Source organism: Phasianus colchicus, chromosome 5, assembly GCF_987193195.1.
Source record: "Phasianus colchicus chromosome 5, bPhaCol1.hap1.1, whole genome shotgun sequence".
NCBI lineage: Eukaryota > Metazoa > Chordata > Aves > Galliformes > Phasianidae > Phasianus > Phasianus colchicus.
The window spans coordinates 8,989,614-9,015,367 of NC_143440.1; the positions used below are offsets into that span (position 1 = coordinate 8,989,614).

Below are 25,754 nucleotides of genomic sequence, written 5' to 3' on the forward strand. Positions count from 1 at the left end.
TTGTGTACAAAAAAACCCTGTTTTTTGGTAAGCACCCACAGCCAGGTGGAACTGTGATCTCTGTCAGAGAGTCACACATCAAAGCACTTCAACCACGGATTCCAGAAAGACACAGATTTTACTTCAAGTACCTCAAATGCTCTCATCACCCTACGCTTAGGCTTCATCTGTAGTCTTTACTTTGTTCTCAGTTAGCAGCATTTTTTCAAATGCATGACTGCCACAAAGTGAAGATTAAGAAACTGAACGATATTTTCAAGAATTAGCAAAGTCTACAGGATTCTTGAGCTGTTAACATTCTTGTCCCTTGGGCATACACAAAAACACGACGACTGTGACCTCACACATCCAACTGAAATCAAAACAGAACACGCCAAAGAAGAAATATCATGACCAGAAACTAGAAGAGCACTGGTTCCTTTTTCTGCCCATCAACAGCCAGTAAACTAGGATGAAGAGCAGTCAAATTTCTGAAACTGATGTCATATCAATTGGAAAATTGACTGAGCCCACACCATAAGCAGTAATTGCTCTCTACTCAATTTACTGGCCCAAGCTGCCTGTTTCCCATCTGCTCCTACACAATTTAAGTAATTCTGACCTTTGCTCTTCATTCCTGAAAGCATCACATACTTATAAGTGTGTCAGAGGCCAATTCTTTACATTCTCTACTAGGATAAGCTGTTATGAAGAGTGAAAATTCTGCATCCGTAATCGCCAAGCCAGGCAAACTCAACAAGGACAACCACACATGGCCTTCCTGAACCCACCATTCATAAGGTGACATAGCACACACCTTCATGTACAGAAAATGAGGTCATCACATGCACTCCTTGCACTCATATGAAGATAGGCTTAATACACAATACAAACTGCTACCAAACTGTGTGATTTGCTGTTGGTTTTGAGGAATACAGTGAGAGGCCCACTGAACACCTTATGCTCCTGCTAGCACCCCCTGGGCCTCTTAGAAGCACATAAGAGGCAACTCAGTCTTGGAGTGGTTTTCAGGAACAAAACAGACAGAATCTCACCAAATACTACAGAATTCTGAGGCATGACAGCTCAGCTGTAAACAGATAATCACATACTGCAGTAATATCTCAGCATTTTTTCATAAGATAAAAAGCTATTCCAAACACAGTTTGGAATGTGTGAGTTTTGTTACTTAAACAACATTTTTATGCTATCTGAAGTCACAGCTGCTTCATGCTCTCACTGAACGACAGAGTTCTCATCCTAAGATGACAGAAGATGAAGTACTGTAAATGAAAACCAAGACCCTACATGACAGAAGATAACACAGCAAATCTTTGCTCCAAATTTTAGATCTCGTGAAATACCCTGTAAAATACACTGCAATTAAATACTATGTTTTAATGTATGACTGAACCCTACCAACGGAGTCTGTGGTATCTCAAGTAACTGTATCTTAGGTTACTCAAAGCATCACTTTGACAGTGATCAAAATGCCTGCTGATAGCACAAACACAAATGCTATATACATACAATCATATGTAATTAACTACTTATATAGCACAGACTGCACTGAAACATAATTGGTAGATACCATACAACAGATGTACGATGCTTCCTGTCTCACTAACATATCTGCCTCCACTGGACATATAACAGTTAAATGTACGTGGAAATACATAGGATGTTATGGAGAATTTAATGACATATCTTTCTTCAAATAAATTCCCTGCCAAGTTGCAAAATAATTCTCTGAACTACTGTTAAATAAAAGTTAGAAAACTGGGAAACACAAAGGAAGACACCAATGCGTTCTGTCACTGCAAAAGGGCAAATATTAACATGATGAGATAATGAAATGACAGATACAGGTTTTAGTCAATGACTTTAATACAGACACAGAACTCCTAAGCAGAAACGCACTTTCACAGAACACATCTTTTTTTTGTAAGATTAAAAGATTGTGGATAAGAGTAACTGTGCTGTCTCTAACAGTTTCCTGGAGAGCTGTGACTTAGTGCTGTGACTCTGAGGAAAAGAGCCTTATTTATATGAATACTGCACATACTAAATCAATTACAAATAGGTTAAAGATCTCTAAATGTACCTGCGATGCAGCCTCATCACAGATTTGTTTTCTACTCCGGCACCACTCATGTTCATCACTACTCTCTGGAGGTAATGTAAGAAGAGGATAACCAGCAGTTTGCCAGTGTTGACCATTTCACCAACTTTTGAGTCATGCGTAATGACCAGAAAAAGCCAAACAATATGAGCAATTGAAAAGCAAGATAGTACATCTCAGAAAGAAGACATGATAAATACGGAGCAAGGGGCTGTACTGCCCAAAGCAGTATCACCATTGCCTGCAGCACAGGTGCCTCTCTGAAACGCCGTGCTGCTGCCGCTCCCCAGCTATGTACCTCAGAAGCAGGGTCTGCTGAGCGGGATGCCCCTCTCCCTTGCAAGCAAAGAACTTGCAGGCTTGAAAAACAGTTTTGAAGCGACTGCTACCTTGGTATCGAGTTTAAATTAACATCAGTAACAAAAACGATGGGGGAGCAAGGTTAAATCCCAGCTCTCTGCCTCGTGGGATTCTAAATCGGCAGATTCAGTAGAGGGCGGGTATTAATTCACATACACGGATAAAGAACCCGACTGCCGGCTCAGCGTTTTTCGGGTTGCACTGCAGGCAAAGGCTCCCAGCTGGACACGGGAACGAGCAGGTGAAGCCTTGGAGCGCCGCTGCGAGCCGCGTGCGCGACCCTGCTTTCCCAGAGCGCCGTGCCCGCGGCGGGCCGCGCACCGACACGAACCCAGGGGCAGCGGGGCGCACATTCCTCGCACCGCAGCCCCAGACGCACGTAGAGCGGCGGGCCGAGCCCCGCCCCGCCCGCCATCCGGACGGCCGCGGGGACACGGCCCGCTCCCGCGCGTGGCCCTGCGGCCGCCCCGCCCGGCCCTCGGGACGAACTCGGAGCCGCCCGCGTTCTCTCGGCCGATCCGCACGGCCCGGCCCCGCGGCGGCCCGGCGTCTCCCGGCCCCGCGCCGCCACCGCGAGCGGCGCTCCCCGCCCGGCCCAAGCGGCGCCCCGGGGCGACGCGGCGCTCCTCCCTTCGCCCACCCCACCCGCGTCCGCCCGTCAGCCCCTTCCTCCGCTCCCCCGCGCCTCTCCTCTCCCCCTGTCTCCTCCCACCCCTCCCCGTGCCGAGGTAACCCCCAGGAAACGCGCGGACCTGCGGTTCTTACCTTCTTTGGCTTTTTTCCTCCTCGCCAGCGTGCCGCCGAGCTTGCCCAGGAAGGAGTCATCCTTTTTTCTGGACGGGGGCGATTTCGGGGTGGGAGACTTGGGGGAAGAAGGGGACTTCTGTGGGGACGATGCCATGGCGGCCGGGCCGGCGCTGCGGGATGGAGGAGACGGCTGCGAGGCCCCGGAGCCGTGGGAGGCCGCTCCCGGCTCTGAACGGAAGCGGAATTATTCCAGGCATTTGAGGCAGCTCCGCTCCGCTCTCCCGCTCCTGCCCTGCCTCCCGCCCGCCCTCCGCCGCCGGGCTGCGCCCCTCCGCCCTCACCTGTCCCGCCGGGGGACGGGACCGCCTCCCCGCCCCGCCGCGGCTCGGCTCACCTCGGGCTCCGGCGAGGGGTGACCCGAAAAGCCTCGGGTGCGGGCACGGGCGCAGCCCGGCAGCCCGAGCGGGGCCGGGCCTCGGGGCGGAGCGGCTGCCCCGCCGACCGCCGGAGCGCTCACGGGCCGGGAGCCGTGGGGCTGCTCGGTGCCTGCTCGCACGAGCGGCTCTGGAGGGGCGGGCGCTGCAGGCGGGTGTTTGTGCGCTCTGATAACTACCCAGGTAGTTGGGTACTGCCAAGCGTCCGGGTGCCGCTGGATAGCTCTGTGCTCCGCCGTACGTCTCCGCTTTGCTGTGCGTTACCGCCGGAGCCGCGGTCTCGAGGGAGGCGGGCATCGCGATGTCCGTTTCAACAGAAAAATAAATGACCGCTGTAGAAAACGGGGGGGAGAAAGGTGACTTAGAGCGACAGGTGGCCCGCACTAATCATCCTTTGATTTGCGGATGAGTAGCCTAAGAGAGAAGCTTCTTCAAAGCAGCTGATGTGCCGCGGCTCGGGGGCTGGTGCGGGAGGCGCCCGGGGCAGCGGTGTGTCAGCTGGAGGCGATGCTTTCACTCCCCGCTTAATCACTCGGTTAACAATTCGGGCAAAAAGCCACACACGCTTCGTGCAAATACCTAGCTATCCATTAGGCGTAATAAGTGCAATGAAATTACCGCGAGGATATTTCTAAATCGGCTAATAATTGTTGTGTTTTCACAAGCTGGTGGCGTTGGTTAGCTGACATCAATGAGTATTTGTTGTGTGCAGTTAGTATATGCCCTGGGGAAAAGCTTTATTCATCCGTACTGCCATCAGTTAAAAGCATAACGAGCCCAGGCTGCCACCACTGCTCCGCACGTCCTTGGGCTCAAAGCAACGCTTGTGTTCCCTGGACTGTTGTCTGCAGGTTTTTTTGAAAAGTTTTTCCATTTATGATGATTCTTTTTGAGGACAGTTAAAACATTCTTTTTTTTTTTTTTTTTCTGTACCTTAAAGTCAGAAATACATGTGCTGCTACTTTTTTTTTTTTTTTTTTCTCCCTCTTTTGATCTGGGAACATATAGAGAAGTATGAGTTTAAGAGCCTTTCAGCTAAATGCAGTATTAATTTACAGACGTGCATAAGGCCTAGCTTATGGCAGACATAGGAATGCTGCTTTGAAATGCCGAGCTCATATGCAAGTAGAATTTTAACCACAAAGCAAAGCTGCAGTGATATGAACTTGCCATGGATTCTCATTTGCCTAGGCTTTTGCTCTGCTTCAGATTTGATAACTGAATGCTTTCACAATCGTGCTCCCTGATCCCACCCACAGGATGCAACATTAGCAGGCTGCCATTTGGGCTGCCCCTCTACATCTGGCACAGAGAAACCTGGAGCAGAGCACGAGGGCTCTCACCATGCTCCCTGTCAGCACCTTGTTCTAACTGGTGAGCCGACCGATAGCTCAAATTAATTGTAGCCTCATCGTATGTATGCTATTGCCAGGTAATAAAAGCTGGTTACATCACCACACTTCAAATGCATTCTTATTCACCTGCATATCCATGCATGCACACCTGTTTTTTTTTTAAATTTCTTTTACTACAGGGCTCAGAATGATTGGGAACGGACTGTTGCTTCTGATTGAGATAGAAGAGATATAGTATGTAATATACCCACCGTGGGCTAGGCTAACAAGAAGGAGCACTGCAGCAGCTGAGAGGATACCATATACTTACCATCTGAGATGGCTGACTCCCGGGATAGAGGTCAGCTCTGATGTCCTATCTAGTTTTTCAAAGTACTCTTGCTTATTATAATTATTATTTTTTTAAACACACAAGCTTAAAGCCAAGCTGGTTAAGGCCATGCAATAAATTATTCCTTTGTCTTTAAGTTCAGTGTTTGTTTCTGAAGTGTTCCTCTGCGTGAGCCTTTTATCTGATTGGTCACTTAAACCATGGAAGACATTTTCAAAAATGCTCCAGCGACCCACTGTTATTGCTGTAACTGCTTACAGCAAATCTTTTTGCTGGCTTCAGGAGGAACAGAACTAGACCCAAGTCTACCCTTTTCATTTTTCCACACGTTTGCCCTCAGCCATCCGACTGCGTAGTTAACTACTGAACGTGCCCTCCCCCATACCTCCCCACTGAGTAATATTCAACAGCACAGTAAAAGAGGCAGTGTAGAAATCTAACAAAAGATTATGTATTGTATACAGCTACAGAGATTGAATATTTTAGAAGTTTCAAAGAGAAATGTCAGGTGCAAATATCATTCTGGTACTTAATGCTTCTAGCCACATGTAGTTCTGTCAATTTGTCATCTATGAGTGCGTGGCCAAATGTATATGCATTTGCATCTGACCATGTTGAGACTGTTTTAGGAAAAATCAGTATCAGGAATCTTTCTTAATAAGCATTGCTTGTGCCTTTCAATTGAGCCCATGATTTTGTGCATCTGTTACATCAGTATTCCAGCAAGCACATTGCTGGCACACAGGGCCACTGGATCTCTATCAGTGGTTCACTGGAAACAGCAGAAGAAACCATCTGAAAAGAACCCCGTGGTTTGTTCATAGATATTAGGGGCATAATGATTGAGGTGAAATCCAGTTTGCACTTTGTATATCACCAGGTATTTGCCAGGTTCATGAGGTATGGCTGCCATGAAGATTGTGGGGATTGTTTTCACACGCTACCATGGTAAATCCATTGTGCTGGACTCTGCGAACAACCATGTGGTCCATGCAGAACTCAGCAAAGACAGTTTTAGGCCTTAAGAACAGCAACATTTTACAAGATACACAGAACCTCCAACCTGCTAGGGCACATTCTGGTACGTGCTTACACGAGGAAGAAAACAGAGTATATCTTTCTGAAAAGAAAGTGCTGAACAAAAGTGAAATTCTTCGTGGAAATCACATATGCCTTAGGCTAAAAAGTAGTTTGAGGAATAAGTCCAAGTTCACTGCCTGTGCCCAGAGAAACCCAGCCAAACAGTATAAAAACCAGTAAGGCATTCCTTTACCTTGAGCGCAAATAGATTGATCTTGGGGCAAATAATAGCTTGCAAAATCCATTCCCCGAAATCCTTGCCCAATTGGCTTTTTTGGGGGGCACAGAATCTTACGAAGATAGAAGGAGCAAATAGGAGGGGAGCCTCAGTAAATTCTTTGGTGGCATTCCTCCCCACGCTGTGCTCTGGGACAGCCAAACCCCCTACATGGTCACCTGACCCCTGAGAGGTGTTAAAAACAGATAAAAGTTTGATGTATTATTTCCAATAAACCCAGCAGGCAGGTAATTCCTGTGAGCAGTACAGTACAAGGAGTTACTACCATGGCAGTCTCTCAGGCACACAAAATGGAAAGTATGAAATAGAAGAAGAAAAAGCTCAGTTCAAATGTGCCAGAAATTACCTTGACCTCAAAGGGAAGCTGCTGTTGTCCATCTGCCATCTGAAGAGGAGGAATTATCAAGCAGTTTAAAGCCACTGAGATATGAACGACAGTGCAGATGCTAACATAAGCTCCAGTCTTGCTTCTCTCATCTTGAACAGCACATTGTCTTGCTCTGAAAGGCTTCCCCACTGGTAAAAAGCAACAAAATGAGATGACCTACTATAAGGAAAGTTATGGGAATTTGAAAATCAGCATGTAAGGTTTTGATCACCAATTCTTAGTGATCCACATGGACACTTTTTCTTCAAGTCTTCAGGGAGCTGTTACAGTTTGGATGTCGTGTCCAAGGAAATTAGGTTGCGAATTCCTGTGTAAGAAAGTTGTTATCTCATGGATTTCACAACCTGTTGTATTAGAAGTAGAGTTGCATACCGTCCAGCTTCAGGGTGTCATTATTTCTAAACTACAAAATGCATCTGTGAACTGCAAGACAGGGTAATTTACTTCGCAGTATATGATTAAGGAACTGATACAATTTCTTACCCACTGATTTTTCCTAGACATACATTACTATACTGTAGGTACCAGAGGAGAGAAATTACTATGGAAATGACTCACAAGCACTTCAGAGAATGAGATGCAATTTTATTTATTCAAATACAAAATTGCTCACATCCAGTCCGTTTAGACATGGCAATACATTCCAGCACATCACATTATACCCAACAACAACAGTGCCAAGGACTGAAAAAACAAAAAAAAAAGAAAAAAAAATACCCCAACAAATCCAGTGTATGTTAATGAGTCAATTTACAGAAAAGAGCAAGCAGTAAGAACACTCATAACAAAACATGTTTAAACAGATTTGTAATACATGCCAGCCACATTAAATTGACTTGCAAACAGAGCACATAGCTTATTTCTTCTGCCTCCTCTATTCACACAATACAAAGACTTGCTTTAAATTGCTCAAGAATTCTTTTCCTGCTTTGCCTGCATAGTTTGTTTTTGGATCTAATCTTGTGAGGCACTCAGTATCAGTAAGGGTAGCAGTAGCCTGCCAGGTTTTCCACCCAAGAGTAGACATGTGGGACCTGTGGTTGTGGATGGAGTCTGTTATCATTGCACGGCACGTAGAAAAGTATCATTTCAGCAGTGAATATCTGTATAGTCCATTAGATGCTGATGGCTCTCAACTTCTGCTGCCTCTCTCGGCTCTCAGTGGCCAAACAAGAATCTGCTGTAAGGTGAAGTCTCAAGGCCTGTCTGCACCACAGAGTGACCTGAGCCCAGGCTCCTGCCCTGGGTGAGCAGGTTGGACTTTGGCAGAGGGCCTGCTTCACATTCTTCTGGGGCTGCCCTTCCTCCTCCTCTTCCTTGTATGGAGGAGGATGAAGAGGCTTTTAATACAATTTAGGTGAATAAATAATCATTGATGGATGTAACCAAGGGCTTCTGTGCTGAATTGCCTTACTGTGCAAAGCGTTAAGAAAATAAGTTTGCTGTAAAACTTGTAAAAAAAAAATAAGAATCCACTGAAAATATTACAACTCTGTTTTCTACAGAAAACAATGACAGATGAGCTAGACAGTATCACTCTACTGGACTACATGAGGCTTTGGGGAACAGTGATAAAATCCATACATTTTCTCCACAAAACTGGGAATGCCAGCAGATTTCAACAGAGAAAATGAACGTATTTCTTACTGTTCTGCTTGCTTCTACTCTGTGTCAATCTGAAGTAATAGAGTGTTAAAATAAATCACTGCAGTCCACCTCAATAAAAATGTAACTTGAAGATCAAGGTGTGCTCAGCATACGAATGGCAGAAAAAAATGACTGATGGTAATTTTGGAATGCATTCAGGGATCCTGCTATGTCTTTCCACCAAAGTGGAAAACAAATTATACTGTTAAAGCTCTACGTGTTATGTTGTAAGGGTATCCCACAGAGATATTATTCACATCTTAATTTATACTTTATTACTAATGATTACCAAATTGAAAAAGCTACCTAATTTACTCTGCAGACCTTTAGCTATAAATAACTGTTAGAAATAAACTTATTTATGAAAATTGGAGACAACACCCGAACTGTAAAATATAACATGACACTCTTATCCTCCTTACACAGACTAATAAATAAGTATAAATAAATAAATATTGCATAACAGTAATATAGTTCTTGTAGCAAAGAGGTATATTATGTATGTCAACAGTGAAAACTTTTTTTTTTTAATTTTAAAAAGGATATTTTAAATTTCTTACAATACAGCGAAAACTTAAGATCACTCATAAATCATTGTACTAAGATCCACTGTATGTGTTACCCTACAGCTAGTTACCAAGAGGTTATTTAGCTTAATTGTCTCATAACAAGAATGCTTGTAGCTTTGGCTGTAAGAAGGCAGCTCTTGCAAGTAAGCACCAGTCATGAAATAATGAGAACATCAAATCTTCCGAGTCAGAGTGTGAGGTAAAATGATGTTCAAGAAGGAACAGCCTTTTGGTCTCCTTGGTTTTTCAGTTTGAAAATGAAGTGCATCATATGTACAGGTCTGAAATATTACCAATCTTATATTGCAGAATTGCAGATTTAAGAAAGTACATAAAGTTATCCTGAATATCAACAAGAATTTCTGCACATCTGCTATGCCATGACTACAGAAAGAAGAAAAAAAAATAGATAGCAGGCACTTCCTTTAAGCAAAAGATCTACCTATACATTTTTGAGCAGCAATATAAATGCAATTTAAGTGTAATCACAGCATTATCTATCAAACATTGTTATTGCAAAACTCAGTAATTTTTGCAGTCCTTTTGAGGAATTACTGTAAGGGAGATCTGTTAACTGCTACGCCGCTCACGATACTTCTTGCAATACATCCTTTGAAGCAGGTCTGGATAAGTATTTTAAAATTATCATTCAGCATACCTTAGAGAAGACCTTAATCACTGACATACAAAGGCTATTTTGAGTATGTCACAGCCTTACGGGAGTTAGGCATTTGAAGACCCCTTACCATTTTACAAAACATAGAGATATTTAAGATCTTGTTCAAAAACACACGGTGCTCTAAAACATAAGAATATCTAGGAAATTCACATCTGACATAGTATTTACAATGGTTTTAATGAGTGCTTACTTATTAGTCAAAAGACTTTTCCACCAAAAAAAAAAAAAGAACTAACCTTATTTCTATATGAGATGCTTGCTTTTGACCTTTAAATAGTTCATCATGGCTTCACTGTGCCAAAATATAAGCGAAACCACACAGAGTCAGACAAATAGATAGAAAATAATGCCATCTCAAAAATACTATGTGATATCATCCTTTTTCTTAAGAGCTCTATTTTCAGCACTAAAATAACATTCCAAGGAAACGCTGGAGTGCCAGTTTCTCTTTCACAGACTGCGGTGTCTCTCAGGTAAATCCATTCCATCTTTATTCTTGTGATTCTTGATGCTGACAGTGAAGTGATTCACATCAGTGTGAGCACAGAAACTGTTTAAAAGCTCCTGATAACGGAATGACCTTTCTCAAATAAACAGACATCAAATTTGAACTACCTTAAATTTCAGAAGCCAGTACCTCCATGCTTACAAATATTGCTGAAATTACATTTGTTTGCATATGGCAGTTTAAATCCCACTCAGCTGACAGCCCCTTGATAAGAGAATGCTTTCAAAGCACTGGTCTTCTGCTTGTTCTTTCACTCTCTGCTCCTCTAAGGCAGACACGAGTTTGTCCCTTTCTTCAACCACTTTCATCATCTCAATAAAAATTTCATCTTCCTCATTTAGATCCATCTCATTTTTAAGGCTGTCTGAAAGATCACAAAACAAGAGGTCATAATCCAGATCATTGTGTTGCTATACTTTGCATTTTAACAGTTGTTGTACTTGGATTAAATATTACACTAAAATGAAGTCAATAGCAGTTAATATTTTTCATCTTACAGTCCAGGGAAAATTTATCCTGCATTTAGGCCATTAGAAGTTGACCATTAAAGCCCCCAAAGTGTATCGTAGAACTTTTAGTAAAACTTAGGCTGTGAAATTAGTAGTAAGAACACCACTTATTTACAAAAACATTTGCAAATGTTGCCTAAACATTACACCATAATTAAAATGCTATATGGTAGTTAGCAGTTACTGTTAGTAGGGTGTGAAATCTAACATACCAGCATTTGTACTGGACTTCAAGATTAGTTTATAAAACTCAAAATGCCCAATCACAAAATGCAGAATTTGTAAGAATATAAACTGTTTTTCAGAAAAAATACTGAAAACTGTAGTCACTTATAATCCACATGCTTAGAACCAATAGGATATTTTGGTGTATTCAGTGCTACATATTTACCTGTCTGCTTGTATTTGTCATCCCCACCCTCTTCTAATGCTTGAATGAAAGGACAAACACAAACTGTACACCCAAATACATAAAAGCAGTTCCAAAATACAGTGGTAACCTGCAGCTCTGTAGTTGATATAACCTTGCAGAAGAGCACAGAAGGAAAAGTATAATCCTCTCTGCTCGTCAAAGCAAGTGGGCATGGTCTATAACTGTGGAATAGCACATGTTCCCCACTTTGACTTACCATCAATGGCCATTTTCTCTCTCAGTTTTTGTTCCAATCTGCTTTGGTGGTCCTCCAATTCTAATTCTTGGGCTCTGGGTACAATAAAATATACATTAAACAATACTGGATACAATAAAATATACATTAAATAATAAAATTAAATAAATAAAGTCATGCAAATATAAGCATTATGTTCAATCAACATTTCATGTATTCTGTTTATTCAGTAATTTCTCCTCATGGGCAGTCAGGCCTAAAACTATTTCCTGTGCACAACAATGACAGAAGTACTATTACCACCTTTTGCTTTATGCATTGGGTTAAGCTCCTTCTTACAGCGCAGCACTCAGGGCTTTGACCACCTATGTCAAAGCTTGTTGGTTGTACTCATATAATCATTCTGGACTAGCCTGAGCCCTCCCACAAAGAGTCCACCCAGAAAGAATAATGACTACTGCAGCTCTAAATGCCTTCCCACATCATCCAGTGGAGAAAATATCTGGGAGCCACCTACAGCTATCTGCTGAGTATGTTGCAGAGGATGAGAGATGAAGCAGCTACAGCCAGTATTGTTTCCATCAACTACAAAGAGCAGCATGAGGCAGCTTTTATTGGCTTGGTGTATATACTTGTTTCATCTCAGTACTGAATTCTTTGATTTTTCCTCTTGTGAGATACACTTGTCAGACTATTTTTCTTATCCAAGAGAAAGTGCCTAAGTGTTCATTTGACCCATGCTTCATAAAGACAGAATATCTGTGTGCTGTAGCTTTTTTGAGTATCCTATAGAAATTAAATAAATTGAAGCACGGTGAGAAGGAAACGATGAGGAGGGCTCAACTGGAGGTCTGCGTTCAAAACAGCCTGTACTCTGAATATGTTCATTCCACGACAGTTCCAAACTCCACCTCACAGCAACATGTTCAGATGTCCTACGAGTACAAGTTTCTGTCTCCCCTCTGCATCTTTTGCATTAGTGTTCATTCTTACTTACACAATCAAGAGCTCAGACTCGTAACGCATTAATTTATTCTTCTCCAGGACCAGTTCAAACCATTCATGAAGCAACTGAGTTTCATCCTGTGTGCCTGAAACTGTTTAAAATAGCAAAGTTGAATATGCATTACTGGGCTTCCTTCCAATGCTCTTGCCACTTGAGGTTACTTTAAATACTCCTCATTTGTAAGGCTAGATGAGCCCCAAAGCAGATTTATTTTTCTTTTCTATGCAATTTACATAGGTAATGTCCAGACATTACATATATAATACACCTGTTTATTGTTGTTTGAGTGCTGTAGTTTATTGCAATTAAAGATGCGTTTGATTTAAGAACATTGTTTGTATGGAAATCAAGTTTTTCTCTTCCATAGGTTTTTCTTTTTTCTCCCCCCAAATGGCCACTTGCTTTCTTTTAGTTCTGCCTTTGGTAACATAGTTTCTTTGTTAATAGCAGACTTTGGATCCGTCTGTATAAACAGATATCCCACTAATATGATCAGATTAAGATGAATTTACTGGCATGTATTATCCAAGTCCCTGCTTCCAGGGGGCAGCACAAGCACGGTCAGGTTCCCTACATATTTTCATTCATTTGCCAACAGGCCTTTAAATCTGCATTTGCTTCAATTGTCAGGAAGGATTGTGGCACCAGCAAGATCTATTACTTTGGGGTGGTTTTGTAGCAATTGGAGTTAAGTCATTACTGGTTGACACTGTGCATACATGTAAGAAGAGATGGTTTATCTCCTAGAGAGTGCACAGACTGAGGCCATTTTACTAAAGAGCAGCACAGATTCCTCCGCTACCACTTAAGAGCCTTTACTGCTCTAAAACGTAGCCTGTAAAAAATCTTTGCCAAGGAAGAACCCCTGGAGTTTTCCAGTGACAGGTCAGAGCGTGGTGCAGGGCACATGCCCTTCCATATAGCTCTCCCCAGACATCCACCTTCATATTCATCCAATCTTCTTGGAGGGAGCATTTGCTGCATTAGCAGGATGTAATGATGAGAGGAGATGGTAAGTAACTTCCCTACCTGTGTTAATCAGAAATGGATTCCTGCTTACATACTGCTCTCCTTTTCCTTTGCAAACCTATCTGCAAATGAGCAGGTAAGCTGATTTTACCAGCAGTATTCCTCAGTCAAGAGAATATCTAAGTCCAATGACTCTCCTAACCAAGCTGAGGCTATCAACTTTCTCGAGAGGAATTTATTTTATTTATTTTAGTTTTATATTTTTCATGAGGTTCTTTTTAACATGCTCCTCACTTCATGTTTTTCACCCTTTTTTCCCCCACAAAACAGAAGCTCCCAGCCACCTTCCTACATGATCCCTGTGCTGATGAAGGACTGCAGGCAGGTGCTGTCATCTCAGAGAGCGCAGGTCAGCTTGTGCGAGCATCACAAGTGTGTGGGCCCATGTACCAAGATCAGGAGTCATGCTGGCTTGCACAATGTTTGGTGATTTCACACTGGGATTTGACCCCAGTCTGAAGTTACCATGAAACAAGAGGATAAAGCAACAGGAAAGCGAAAAGTTGGCCTGATCTCTGCCCAACTCCATAAAAAATTGGCAGTAAAGGATGTGTTTCTAAAGAGTCTTTCAGGTCAGCAAATGATGATAAAAATTTCTTCTTAGAGTGACTGCCAGAGCAGATCTTGTAGGGAAGAGTTAATGATAGGTTCTTACAGGTTCAACACTGGGATGGATGAGGTGTTAGTACCCAGAGCCTTCAGTCTTCATATATCATCATCAGAACATAGCATCCAGACTTGATTTACCATATTGTCAAAACATTGCTACTGCAAGTCTGCAAACATCCTTTCCAAACCCACAGAGCTACTATCTCCTTTTTGTTGTCTTTCTGATTAGGCAAAATTGTCTATTTTAAATACACACTTTTAAATATGTAAAATATTTCCTTTTTACACTTTAAAATGTCTCTAATAAAAAACAATGCATCGTAACTTGATTGAAGTACACAAATAGGAACACACTCTGCAAAAAATGCCACTTATTTCTGCAAAAGCCTGCGTGGAAGTTGAAATGAAAACAGCCATTGTGTTCTTTCTTTTTCCATCCCACAGAATGCCCCTCTGGTGTCTCCAGAGGCATTTTTCCCTGAGCTTTTCAAATATTTCTTAGTAACACTGCTAATAGTAATTTGAATCTGAAGGACAAGGGGAAATGGTTTTAAGTTGAGGGAGGGAAGATTTAGGTTGGATGTCAGGGGGAAATTCTTTACAGAGAGAGTGGTGAGGTGCTGGAACAGCTGCCCAGAGAGGTTTGGATGCCCCGTCCCTGGAGGTGTTCAGGGCTGGATTGGATGGGGCCCTGGGCAGCCTGGTCTAGTATTAAATGTGGAGGTTGGTGGCCCTGCATGTGGCAGGGGGGTTGGAGATTCATGATCCTTGAGGTCCCTTCCAACCCTGGCCATTCTGTGATTCTGTGACTGCTTCATGCCTTCCAGGAGCAGAACAACTCACTGAAGTCTTTGCCATAAGGTAGCAAGATCTTTTTTTAAAGGTTAGAGAATTTGTTTTGTTAGCGCTGCTAAAACAAAATTTTCCTTCTGGTTTGCCCAAATCTATTGTAACCCATTTGATCCCATTTGAAAACTGGATTTTCTTCTCATTACATCATAGCTATTTCAGCATTCATTGCTTTTGAGAGTAGGCTGTGGCTACCTTTTGCCATCAACCCTTTATCCACAAAGCAGTGCTCTGTGGTCTCTCTGTTACACATAGAGGGGATCTGCAAGTTGCTCCTTCTTATGAACTTCTAAATCTCATAGTCCTTAATCACAGAGGTTTTCAGCTGATTCCTTTTGACTTTGTTGGAAGTTCTAAGAAACCTTGGATAGAAGCTTATGAAATCAAAAATGGTCCACACACATGTAGATATTGGCTCACATTCCAAATCAGAGTTGGATTTTTTTTTTTCCATGTTCTGTCTACACAGATTTTCTTCTTTACCACCATTCCTCATGATTTTTTTTAGTCAGTTGATTGGTTATGTTAATTTCAGTGAAAAACGTGCTTGGGGATTTCCATTTCTGTATTTTCTTGTAGGCAGATGATCTCTATAAGCCTCCACAAATGTCAATGGAAAACAAAGCAGTGATACATTAATTATTTATTATTCAGTATTTAGAATCAGAATAAAGGGAATAAGGGCCATGAAAAAATACTCAAAGAATTTATATTCTTTTTTTCTTTAGAAAAAGAAAAAAAAATAGCATGGATTGTCACTGCAATTAGAAGATCATGAAAGCCTTATTTTGCTCATCAGTCTTCATGGCAGTTGTTTCACACCCACGCATGTTCTCTTCTAATTCAGCTGAGGAGCTAATGAATAACCCCAGCTAACAAAGGGGCCATTCATCCTCCTATTAAAGGAGAGTTGCGTAAATGTCACTGAAGACCAGTGTTTGCAGGCCTGTCTCTAAATTTGGTTATTCACAACCTTTCCAGCTCAATATTATTGCTGAACCGTGATCGTTTTCTAATCACCTTAATAATACCTATTAAACCACTTGAATTACATAAGCACAGACCTGCTTAAATACAACTTAACCTAATAAACACTGGTCATTCATTAAACAATAATGCCCATTATTTTTAAGAAGGTCGAATGGAACACTGAACTCACTGATTCCTGCATCATTACACACATGTTATAATTCAAGTGACAAAGCACTTACGTTTTGTTTGGGAAGCTTACAGCTTCATGCTTTTGCACCAGAAGAATTATTGAGAGACAGTAACATCCTACGTTGCAGTATCTGCCCTATTTGTAACTGGCCACCTACACGCAAACAATCAACAGGGAGAAAAAATACTACTTTCACCTTAATGAGGGCAATCCAATTACTGAGGATGGGAAGAGAATGAGAAGCATCGATCTCTTGGCAGATAGCCTTCTTTAGGAAATGCGATTGTCAAAACAGCAAAACAAGAGTTAGCTCTAGGCCATCCATCCCAGTACTCTGCATCTATCCCAAGAGCTAGAAATCTCTTGTTCCTCAGATTTTTGATAGCTTCCAAACCAGCCACTCTCATTGAAATCAGTAGTAAAGAACAAAGCTAATATACCAGACTTCACAGTCTTCTTAGGAATGTTTCTCACAGATGAGAAACATTGGGTGCTATTTGATAAATTGTAGTGCTTTTGTTTAAGAAAAAGAAATGGTTTCTAGCCTTTTAAATAACGTTTGAAACAAATAAGAACTATCAGTTATAGGAAAGTTGCTAATAAATGTAAAATACTCTTGTTAAACTGGACAGTTTTGTGTTAGAATAAGGGCAATAACTGCTAAGAAATATGGCATTAAAACATCCGGTGTGTAGAGAATTTGCTAGGTTTCCTAACTAAGATGACAAATCAGGTGTCAAAACATATCCAGCACTGTGTAACTGCATGCCCCAAAAGCTTAAGCTTCACCTTTCTGAAACAAAGATAAACAGATGCTTTCAATTGGGCTGTCTGCTCCCCAGAACCCTTTTGGCACAGAAATAAAGGCTCCCCTGAAGCCACTTACACAGATCTTTCCCTCATCCCCTTTTGTCCTGTCCCAGCCTGCTGCAGAAGGTTTCCTCAGCTTCACTCTGCCAGTGCTGGGGAGCACTGGGAGAGCACCATGTTTCAGGACACTTGGCACTGCTGGTTCAGGCAAGTGAAAGCCTCATGCAGGATGATGCTCCTATTATCTTTCACCTATTTGGAGTGGTGGAACTGCTGGCTGCTGTTGCTATAGCATGGCCATCACCTTAATTGTATTAATGGCATTTCATGTGCCAGGACTCTGTTACCAGGCAAGGACTATTGTCAGCTTGGTAACTGAGACAGAGCTCCTGGAAACTGCACTGGTTTCTTCCCAGAGAAGAAACTAAGCTTAAGATGGGACTTAAAAAAATATATAAAAATGGGAGTAGGGTGGTGGGAGGGAAATACAGATTCATGCTCAACAGCGAAGCAAATATTTCTAAATCGAAGATAACGAAAAGAATGTTACAGTGCTCAGCTAAAGGGTGCTTGAGCTAACAGAGTTTCAGGAAAGGGGTAAATAAGGATTTCTCTCCTTCCATATTTCATTCAAAATTTTGCACTGAATTCTATGACAAAAATAAAAACTCTCTTCTTAAAACAAACAAACCAAAAAACTACAGAGAAAACAACCAAAACCCAAAACTATCAAGAACGAACACTCCTTCATTTACCTGATTCTCCTCTGAGTTCTCTCTCCAACTGAACTCCAAAAACCTCCAGTGCTCTCTGTCTTTCCTCCAGTTCTTCCAGTTGGCGCTGGATTGCCTGCGAAATTGAAAAGGTATAAAATTTGTAGACATAGCTTAAGAGATTCAGAGACAAACGATAGTGGTTAGAGAAACAGCTTGAAGAGATCTCTGAGGAGTCATGGGATATGCAAACTCATCAAGTGTGTTTGGCGCCTAAGCAATTTAACAATTCCACTATCCACACCAAAATGTGGATAAAATCTCAGATACTAAAAGAACCCCAGTGTACTGCAGGTATTTTCAGAGATGCCTTATGGATACAAAACACCTTTATAAGACTGAAGTTTCTGCTTCAGGCTGTGTAGGGCATACCAAACCCAACCCTGAGAACAGCCTAGCAAACAAGAAGGACAGTTCAAAATGTTCAGACTTGATTACTCCCGTAAAGCAGTAAGAAAAAATAATTTTACTTTGAGATCATTTACATCTGCCAAAATAAAAATGATAACAATTGTTCTTTTCTTTAGGTTAGATACAAAACCATCCAATTGTTACTGTAATACAACAGAGGATGATGTAGAACTCTGACTTCAATAAACATGACTGTTTTTCAGGGTCTGAATAAACTGAACTGTCTTAGCATCAGCGTTTTTAAAAAATCAATTAATTAATTAAAAGATTCACTTTCACCTCTAAAGCAGAGAAGACAAAAACCCTCACTCTATTTTACCAGAGTCCTGGTAATATGCCAGGATGATAGCTGAGCTTCTTGCTTTCTCAGAGGATGACATTTCCTTTTTCTCTCTCTGTCCTTCAAATTCAGTGTGTTCTACTGCTATTGCCAGTCACTATTGCTCCTTTTCATGCACTTATGCATAATTACAAAGCTGTGACAATCTGCTGGGGCACACTTGGACTTGTCACACAGGGGTCTGAGGCCCCGCCATGTGAATCTTACTGCACCTGATATTTTGGGTGGATTTCAGTGTGGTAGTCATGAGCTGCAGTGAAGAGCAAGGGTGCAAAGGAGGTATTTTCTACCCCTGTCCTTGCCAAGCACTTCTGGGAGAAAAACGTCCATTTGTGAGCTACACTGTCACCTGTGCTTTGTGAAGTCTCTTTAGCTCCTCTTGTTTAATCAATTGTTTTGTCTCCTTCTCCAGCTTTCTTCTCCTTCTAAGAGATCTTTTAGCCTAGAAAAGGGGAAAAAAACCAACACCAACACAACAACAATCAATCGAAGTACAAGTATGCCACTAAATGCTTCCACAAGCCTTTCCCAGAATCACAGTATCACTAAGATTCAGAGAGGTCCCTGGAGATCGTCTAATCCAACTGCCCTGCACAAAGCAAAGACACTGCAAGCTGCTTGGGCAACCTCACTGAAATGAAAATATTTGTGTAGGGAATATCTTCAAGCACTTCTCTACGCTTTGAAACTTTACAGAGTCGTCTGCAACACTAAGCATGAAACGTCTTTACCAATAGAAAAGTTCAAATGACAGGGAGGACTGTACACAAAGCAGCATTGCCTATGGCGTGTGCAGACATTATGTGTGTGAGGGAGAAGCCAGGCACAGGCAGTGAGAAGCACCAGAATAAGAAAACTCAACCCCACTGCTGGAGTAGAAAATTCAGTCTGAGGGGTGAATGCTATCTTTGATGGTTCCAGTGGGTGTTAAATGTAGAAACAGGTCTTCCAAAATCTAGCTGGTTTGATTGTAACTCACACCTTTGCAGTGCAGTTGCAAGTGGGAAGGGAGCATGCACAGCAAGGGAAGTGCTTCACCTTGCTCTTTGTCTAAGCTCTCTGGAAGCGTTCAAGGCTGTGGTTTTCTCACTCAGAGGACATATGAGCACAGTAGACAAGACAGCTGAAAAACTGACAGGCCAAGAAGCCACTAGCATTTTTTTCACAAAGTTTTATCAGTGAGAAACAGTGGCACTGACTAAACAGAGGTACTTGGAAGTAACTTAGAGAGACAAAGTGGGTGGGTAGTGTGCATCTAGTACTGCACCCTGGGCAGTTGCTCCTTTCAGTTTTCTCCTGTCTCTCTCCCTCTCCATTTTTTTTTTTTAATTTTTTTTTTTTTGCATTTTATTTAACCGTCACCATCATATTGTCTTATTAAATACCATCTTCCCTGTAGCACTCCTTTAGTTTATAGAAACGCAGTAGAATTTCTTCCTTTTTTTTTTAATTTTTTTTAACATTTGAGCTTGAGAAGTCTTAATATTGATTATCACTCCTTTTTTTTCCTCCCACACTTCTAAGCAACTGGTATTTTAAACAATCGATTTTATTAAAGGTCACTGTTTGTAGGGTATCTCACAGCATGGCTAAGCAGCTGAAAGACTTGGCCACGTGTCAAGGCCCATTTCCTCAATGTCCTGAGCAGAGTTCTGTGGGCAAGAGGATGAGAGCTGGTGGACTTCCATGCTGCCTCACAGTGCCAGACAAACTGTGGGGAGAGTGGGCAACAGTAGTATGAGGAAGAAAACTGAAAATGCCTATGTGCCATGAAATATTTCATACCTGAAGGTCTTCTCTTAAAAACGAACTGAAGGTGCTCTGGGATAACAAAATGTTTCACTCCTATATTTGTTGATAACTTTTCCAAAATCTGCTCTGCTTCAGAGGGTTTCTGCAATCTCAGTTCATCCTTACCCAGCATCACTGGTGGGATATACAGCCAAACACTGCTGCACTTTGCTTTGCATTGCTTCCTCCAGAGCCGATCCTCTCCTTTTGCCCTCAAAAGGCAACAAATCAAAAGGCCACCTTACACTATTACTTCCACTTACTTATATTCCCTCTGCAGAAAAAAGTTAAATCTGTTTATCTGATGAGCTAGTCAGGCAATAAAAGCTGCTTCTTCAGATCAGAGTTGGGTATCAAGAGTTCACTGGTAATTTAAATCCATTGCTCCAGGAAGACACAAGAGCTGTGTTAGGGCTGGGAGATACCAGTGTACAGCACGTCCTTTCCATGTATGTGGTCTGGGTGTGACTTTCCAGCTCATGTAGCCATGCTGATTAAGGTAAACAGAGAGTTTTTCATGCAGTCTGCCTGTATTGCCTCACAAATGAAGTTGTATTTCCCCACGGGAAATCTGCATCTGTTTGGTTTAATTTTTTCAATGGTTTGCTTGTCGGGCTGCATATTAAAGCCACTTATGAATACTGCTTCAAAGTGGTTTCAGTTAAACATGTCTGTTTGTCCAATTAAGACCTCCTCCATCAACAGTGGTGTAACCTGGGGAATTACAGATTCAAGGAGGAGAAAGAAATTTTCATGCATCTGTCACAGTTTCAGTGTATTTTACATCCATGCAACCCTCTCTGATAAAATGTTCCAATCCCCATTTAAAGAAATTGTGGAGTGCTTTAGAACAAAGTCATGAATCTTAAATGTAGTCCAACTGAGGAAATGCATTTTTGCTTCAAAGAAAAGGTTACCTTGTATGTTAATGAAGACTTGGATTCAAATTCATCATCATCAGAGGAAGAAGTAAAATACTCAGCAGTCTGTTTCCTGACAGGTGGAAGTTCACATCCTAAGAAGAGGGAACAAAGCCATTAAAGAGGCAACAAATACCGTTCTTTAACATATACAGACACTTTGCACCTGCCCCAGGTCCTAATCAGCAGCACCCAGGGCAATTTGGAAATTTGGCTCACTGCATTAATTGGATTTTAGTCACTGTCAAAAACCCTGTCTGGTATATCTTTTTTTTTTTTTTTTTTTTTTTAGGTATTGTAGACAAATAAATTAATGCCTTGAGCCCTCTCCACGTAGCATGCTGTTCTGAATGCATTCAACATTCATTAAAATGCATATCTGAAGTTAGCCATATTACCCAAATGATTGTGTAAGGCTCACTATACAGTGTAATTGAATGCAAAAAGTCTGAGCCAGCTCTTAAACAAATTACCCTTATGTGGCTTGTAGCATCTGGCACCCATTTTTACTACATGACATCTGCTCAGTGTAAAATAGTTGGCGTCAGAATGTCTGGTCATAGAAAAAAATCACAAATGTAATCAGAAGCAAATGGACTACGAGAACAAGGCTTTATCACACAGCCTCATGCAACATAAATATTTAATTAATTATGTCTAAACAAACGTCACTTATTTTTCTGCTTTAGGAATATTATCACATCATTGAACTGTTGATTAAAATGCCATAATAAGTCAGGAAAATCCATACATCACAACAATGCATTTCATAAGGAAAACTCAAAGGCTGCCTTCGGAGGAAGCATGCTTTCAGAATTACAAATTAAATTACATTTAATTGCAGCAATTTTATAATGCCTGTTTTCCCAGCATCTTGTTTCAACGGGGTGTAAATATTTGAATTTCTTCTTAATTTGTCTAATTCATAGCTTCATTCTCTTTATTTAAGAAAATAAAACTGCTTTTGGAACATCTGTCTCTACACTTCAACCTGCTACAGGGTTAATGATTAACAGCTGGGCAGCATCTTGGAAACGTACATTATTTAAAGGCAGCATTTATTTATTTATTTTTATCTGCTAGGTAACAGCTAGCTTTCTATGTGCACGTTGCATTCAGATTAAAATCACTTCCCACTCGTTCAGTGGAAATGTTTCTTCTTTCTTTTGCCTTCTCCTTCATCTCGGTTCTGAGACGACATTTTTGTCTCAAACCCTGATTTGAAATCTGGAGTCAAGAAACACGTTCATCCCAGGAGGTAAAGCAATGAGAGCAAATCTAAGTAATTTGAGACAAAAATTCTGATATTTCCCCCCAAACATTTCATTTTTGGAAGCACCCAGTCCTTGCGTTCAGTGGAGCTGCAAGCTCAGAAGGTTTTTTTGGCAGGACAGCAGGGACAGCCAGCCTTACCAGTGCAGGAGACAGAGGAAGGCATGGGCAGTATTGCATTCACTATTTCTTTTGAGGAGTTAATTCACCTATCTTGCATTTCCTTGCACAACCAAACAAGCACAGTAACTACCCTGCAGGGTGAAATCAAATTCCATAATATGCAATGGGCAAACCTTCTGGGGAACCTCAGCAGAGCTGGCCATACGAGCAATTACACGCTCCCTTTCTTCTCTCTGCTCTGGGAATAAGCAACGGCTTCTCCATGCCCTTCTCTTTGAGGAACATCAATAATTTAAGCAGCCTTACAAAATCTAGAGAGAAAACAGACTGCTGAAATATACCAGAGGCACCCGCCTCTCCTCAGCTGTGTGTCTTTTTGGAATGGAGAGAGGATTGCTGACATCTCCAAGGACCTTCAGCAAGGGTTATCTCATGAGCATGAGGACGTGGAATAAATTGATGTCCACAGCCATGCCAATGCCTGTCAGCTAAGAGAGCCACGTGTTAGCACCTTGCTCGGCAGAGAAAAGCCATTTAAGCTGCTCCAAAACAGCTAAACAGCCTGTGAAGGGATGCTGCGCCCAGAGTTTTGGGAGACAGTGGCCACCAGAAGCAGCTGCCAGGGAGTTCATCACCCGCAAAGTCTCCAGGAAGGTGAGCCCTGGGAACCCACTCGTACATGTTGTCCCATAGCTCGAGCTGTGTGTGTTGGGTTATGGCATCTGTCACATGCACTGCACGCATATTTCACACCACTGAAGTTCTCCACTAATACAACAAGCAAAACTGAAAACCTTGGTGCTCCAGAGAGATACCCCATAAACACACAGTGAATAGCGAAAAAACTGGAGTGAGGAAGGCAAGTTTTTGGCTCTCAGATGCATGGCACTGCCACATTTTGGGGTATAGAGTTAGTGAAACAGTGCCTTATTTCCAGCAGTGAAGGGCAGCCACTCTGTGTTCGCCTCAACTATTTTTGCTTGGCTTCTTTCTTCCAAGAAAGAACAGAAAAAAACATACTTGAAATTGTCCTGATTTCAACTTCAAGACAATAATAACGAGCATAGTAAGAAAATACTTCATTGAACAAACTGCTTTATGCGGAATAGAAAAAAATCATTCTAATATTGAAGAAACCACTGTTCTGTATTACAGCATCTACCTAATCTACTATAGATGCCCAAGCATTAAGCTTTCCATTTACTTTTCCAGAGGGGTGAAATAGGCAGAATTTCGCTGCCAGCTGTGGCAATTTGGACTAGGAATTTCCAGATAATGTTCTACTTAGAGCATTTTACATTAATTGCTCATTTAAATTTGAAATTTAGAATTGACACAGTCAAGTTAGATACAAGTAATTTCTCTCTTCAAATACATCAAGCCTTAAGGCTTGCTAACCACTGAGAAGTTCTCAATGACATACATGTTTTCCAAATACTAACTCAACTCTTCTTGTCTTTCTTTTTTCCTCCATTTCTTCAAAATAAGAGTTATTCTTTCCTTATTTCTCAAGAACTCAACCATCTCCCTCCCTTCCAAATTAATCTATGTTATGCTAGAGCTTTTCCTTCCCAGCTAACATGTCTTTGGATGGCCAAGAACAGCGAGCTATGTTATTAATTCTTCATTAGAGAGGAAAGGACCAAATGTTCCTGAATTTTTTATTAAACCTTTCTCACCTTATATTTAACAGTAACTCATAGGAGTGCCATCAAAAGACATTCCCAGCATGCTTACCATACAGCTGTCAATTCACAAGGAAGTCACCATTAATTGTTACTGTTATTAATTGCAACTGGTTCTAACAGCAAGACAGAATGCATCTCAGAGCAGAAAGCTGGAGAAAGTCTCCAGTTCTTGAAACTGGGATTTGACATCCTCACGTATGCATGTCGTAAAATACAAGATGAACCAGTACATTATAACTTGGTAATCTAAGGGTGAGTCTCAAAGATACTTTGTTTTGGCCTAAGGGCCCTGGTGCTGGATGCCATCAGTAGGAAAACCCATTCAGTAGGAACATCTGGACTCATGTATGGTCCTTTTGCAAATCCCTCTCAACACATATATCCAGGCTACTGGTTTTTCTGAAAACCTGAGGTTCTCTGAATGGAAAGAGAAGCATCATAAAGACACGTTGAGAAGGTTTCAGCTTCAGTAGGAGGAGGAAGCTGACTACTGACCGTCCTGCAGATTTATGGAGGAAGTCCCACTGCAGACATTATGCACATCACAGCTCACCTCTGCTTCCTGGAAGAATTTTGTGTCCCACTAATGACTGTGCTTTAACTACACCGAAATTCTTGAAACAGGAACTATTTTTATAGCAGAATTTTTATAATGTTACATTAATCTGTTGGCTTTCTATGTAAATGTCCAGATTTGCATATTTTTATAAGGTTATAGGAGTTAATCATGGCCCCTGAGTACGTCAGTGTTTTACAGGAGAGAAAAGCAAAAGGACACATCTCTTAGGGCACTGGTGTCCCAAGCCAGATAGGAATTTGCATCAGGTAGGAGATGAAAGAAAAGGCAAGAAGAAATCAAGGGCGATTTGGCTCCAGACCTCTGCCTTTCCAGAGATTTTTCTTGGAATCTCAGACACGTAATTTAATCTTCTAGCATTCCCTAAAATATGAAATCACTGAAATAAGAGTGCCCTAGCTGACATAAATATTGCAAACAAACATTTTCAGTTGTACAAAGACACGGTAATAGAAACTGTGCACAAGACTATTTGCAAATGATCCCTTTTCAATCGAAAAGTGCACAAAAATAGCAAAGTGAGTTCATAACATATTTATTTATTTATTTTAATCAGTCGAACCAGTAATTCTGCTTAATTAAATCAGCCATGTAAACAACAAACAGCCATAAATTGAGTTGCATCTACACTAAAGGGCAATTCTAAAAACGTTTTCACGCAACTCCTACTCTAAACCCTGCATCTCACTGCAAACATACCTGACAGCCATCTCCAAGAGAAGGCAGATGCTATGGTAACTGCATCTCTGTCATACAAACTGGCTTGTTTTGGTTCTCTCTAAGCTGTTTTGTTTTTGTTGTTGTTTTTGTGGTACTAAAGATTTTTAACACCTATAAGTA

General features: G+C 41.5%; 2 protein-coding genes and 1 long non-coding RNA gene across 13 annotated transcripts in view; 1 reads left to right on the forward strand and 2 right to left on the reverse strand.

The window, feature by feature from the left end:
- The window catches only part of PARVA (parvin alpha), a 64,245-nt gene extending 60,626 nt beyond the window's left edge, over positions 1–3,619 (reverse strand). The window contains exons 1-2 of the mRNA XM_031613853.2: positions 3,603–3,619; positions 3,227–3,436 (exon numbers count right to left, since the gene is read on the reverse strand). Coding sequence (XP_031469713.1) covers positions 3,227–3,362 — 136 coding nt within the window. The 5' untranslated portion in view covers positions 3,363–3,436; positions 3,603–3,619. The remainder of the gene's footprint in view (positions 1–3,226; positions 3,437–3,602) is intronic.
- On the forward strand, positions 3,089–10,160 carry LOC116242853 (uncharacterized). 6 transcript variants are annotated; one of them, XR_016466668.1, is made up of 4 exons: positions 3,656–3,998; positions 4,902–5,074; positions 5,177–5,337; positions 8,540–10,160. It is a non-coding gene; the product is annotated as an uncharacterized LOC116242853 (long non-coding RNA). The 6 variants fall into 6 exon arrangements; XR_016466669.1 differs by lacking the exons at positions 3,656–3,998; positions 8,540–10,160 and adding an exon at positions 3,089–3,189 and having other exon boundaries at positions 5,177–5,479; XR_016466666.1 differs by lacking the exon at positions 8,540–10,160 and having other exon boundaries at positions 3,655–3,998; positions 5,177–5,479.
- Positions 10,161–10,261: 101 nt separating this feature from the next.
- The window catches only part of MICAL2 (microtubule associated monooxygenase, calponin and LIM domain containing 2), a 119,051-nt gene continuing 103,558 nt past the window's right edge, over positions 10,262–25,754 (reverse strand). For all 6 annotated transcript variants that reach the window (XM_090140412.1, XM_090140411.1, XM_090140413.1 and 3 more), the window contains 6 exons: positions 21,252–21,349; positions 18,893–18,985; positions 17,775–17,868; positions 12,552–12,651; positions 11,576–11,649; positions 10,262–10,801 (listed from right to left, as the gene is read on the reverse strand). In XM_090140412.1, the coding sequence (XP_089996538.1) occupies positions 10,617–10,801; positions 11,576–11,649; positions 12,552–12,651; positions 17,775–17,868; positions 18,893–18,985; positions 21,252–21,349 (644 nt within the window). In that variant the 3' untranslated portion in view covers positions 10,262–10,616. The remainder of the gene's footprint in view (positions 10,802–11,575; positions 11,650–12,551; positions 12,652–17,774; positions 17,869–18,892; positions 18,986–21,251; positions 21,350–25,754) is intronic.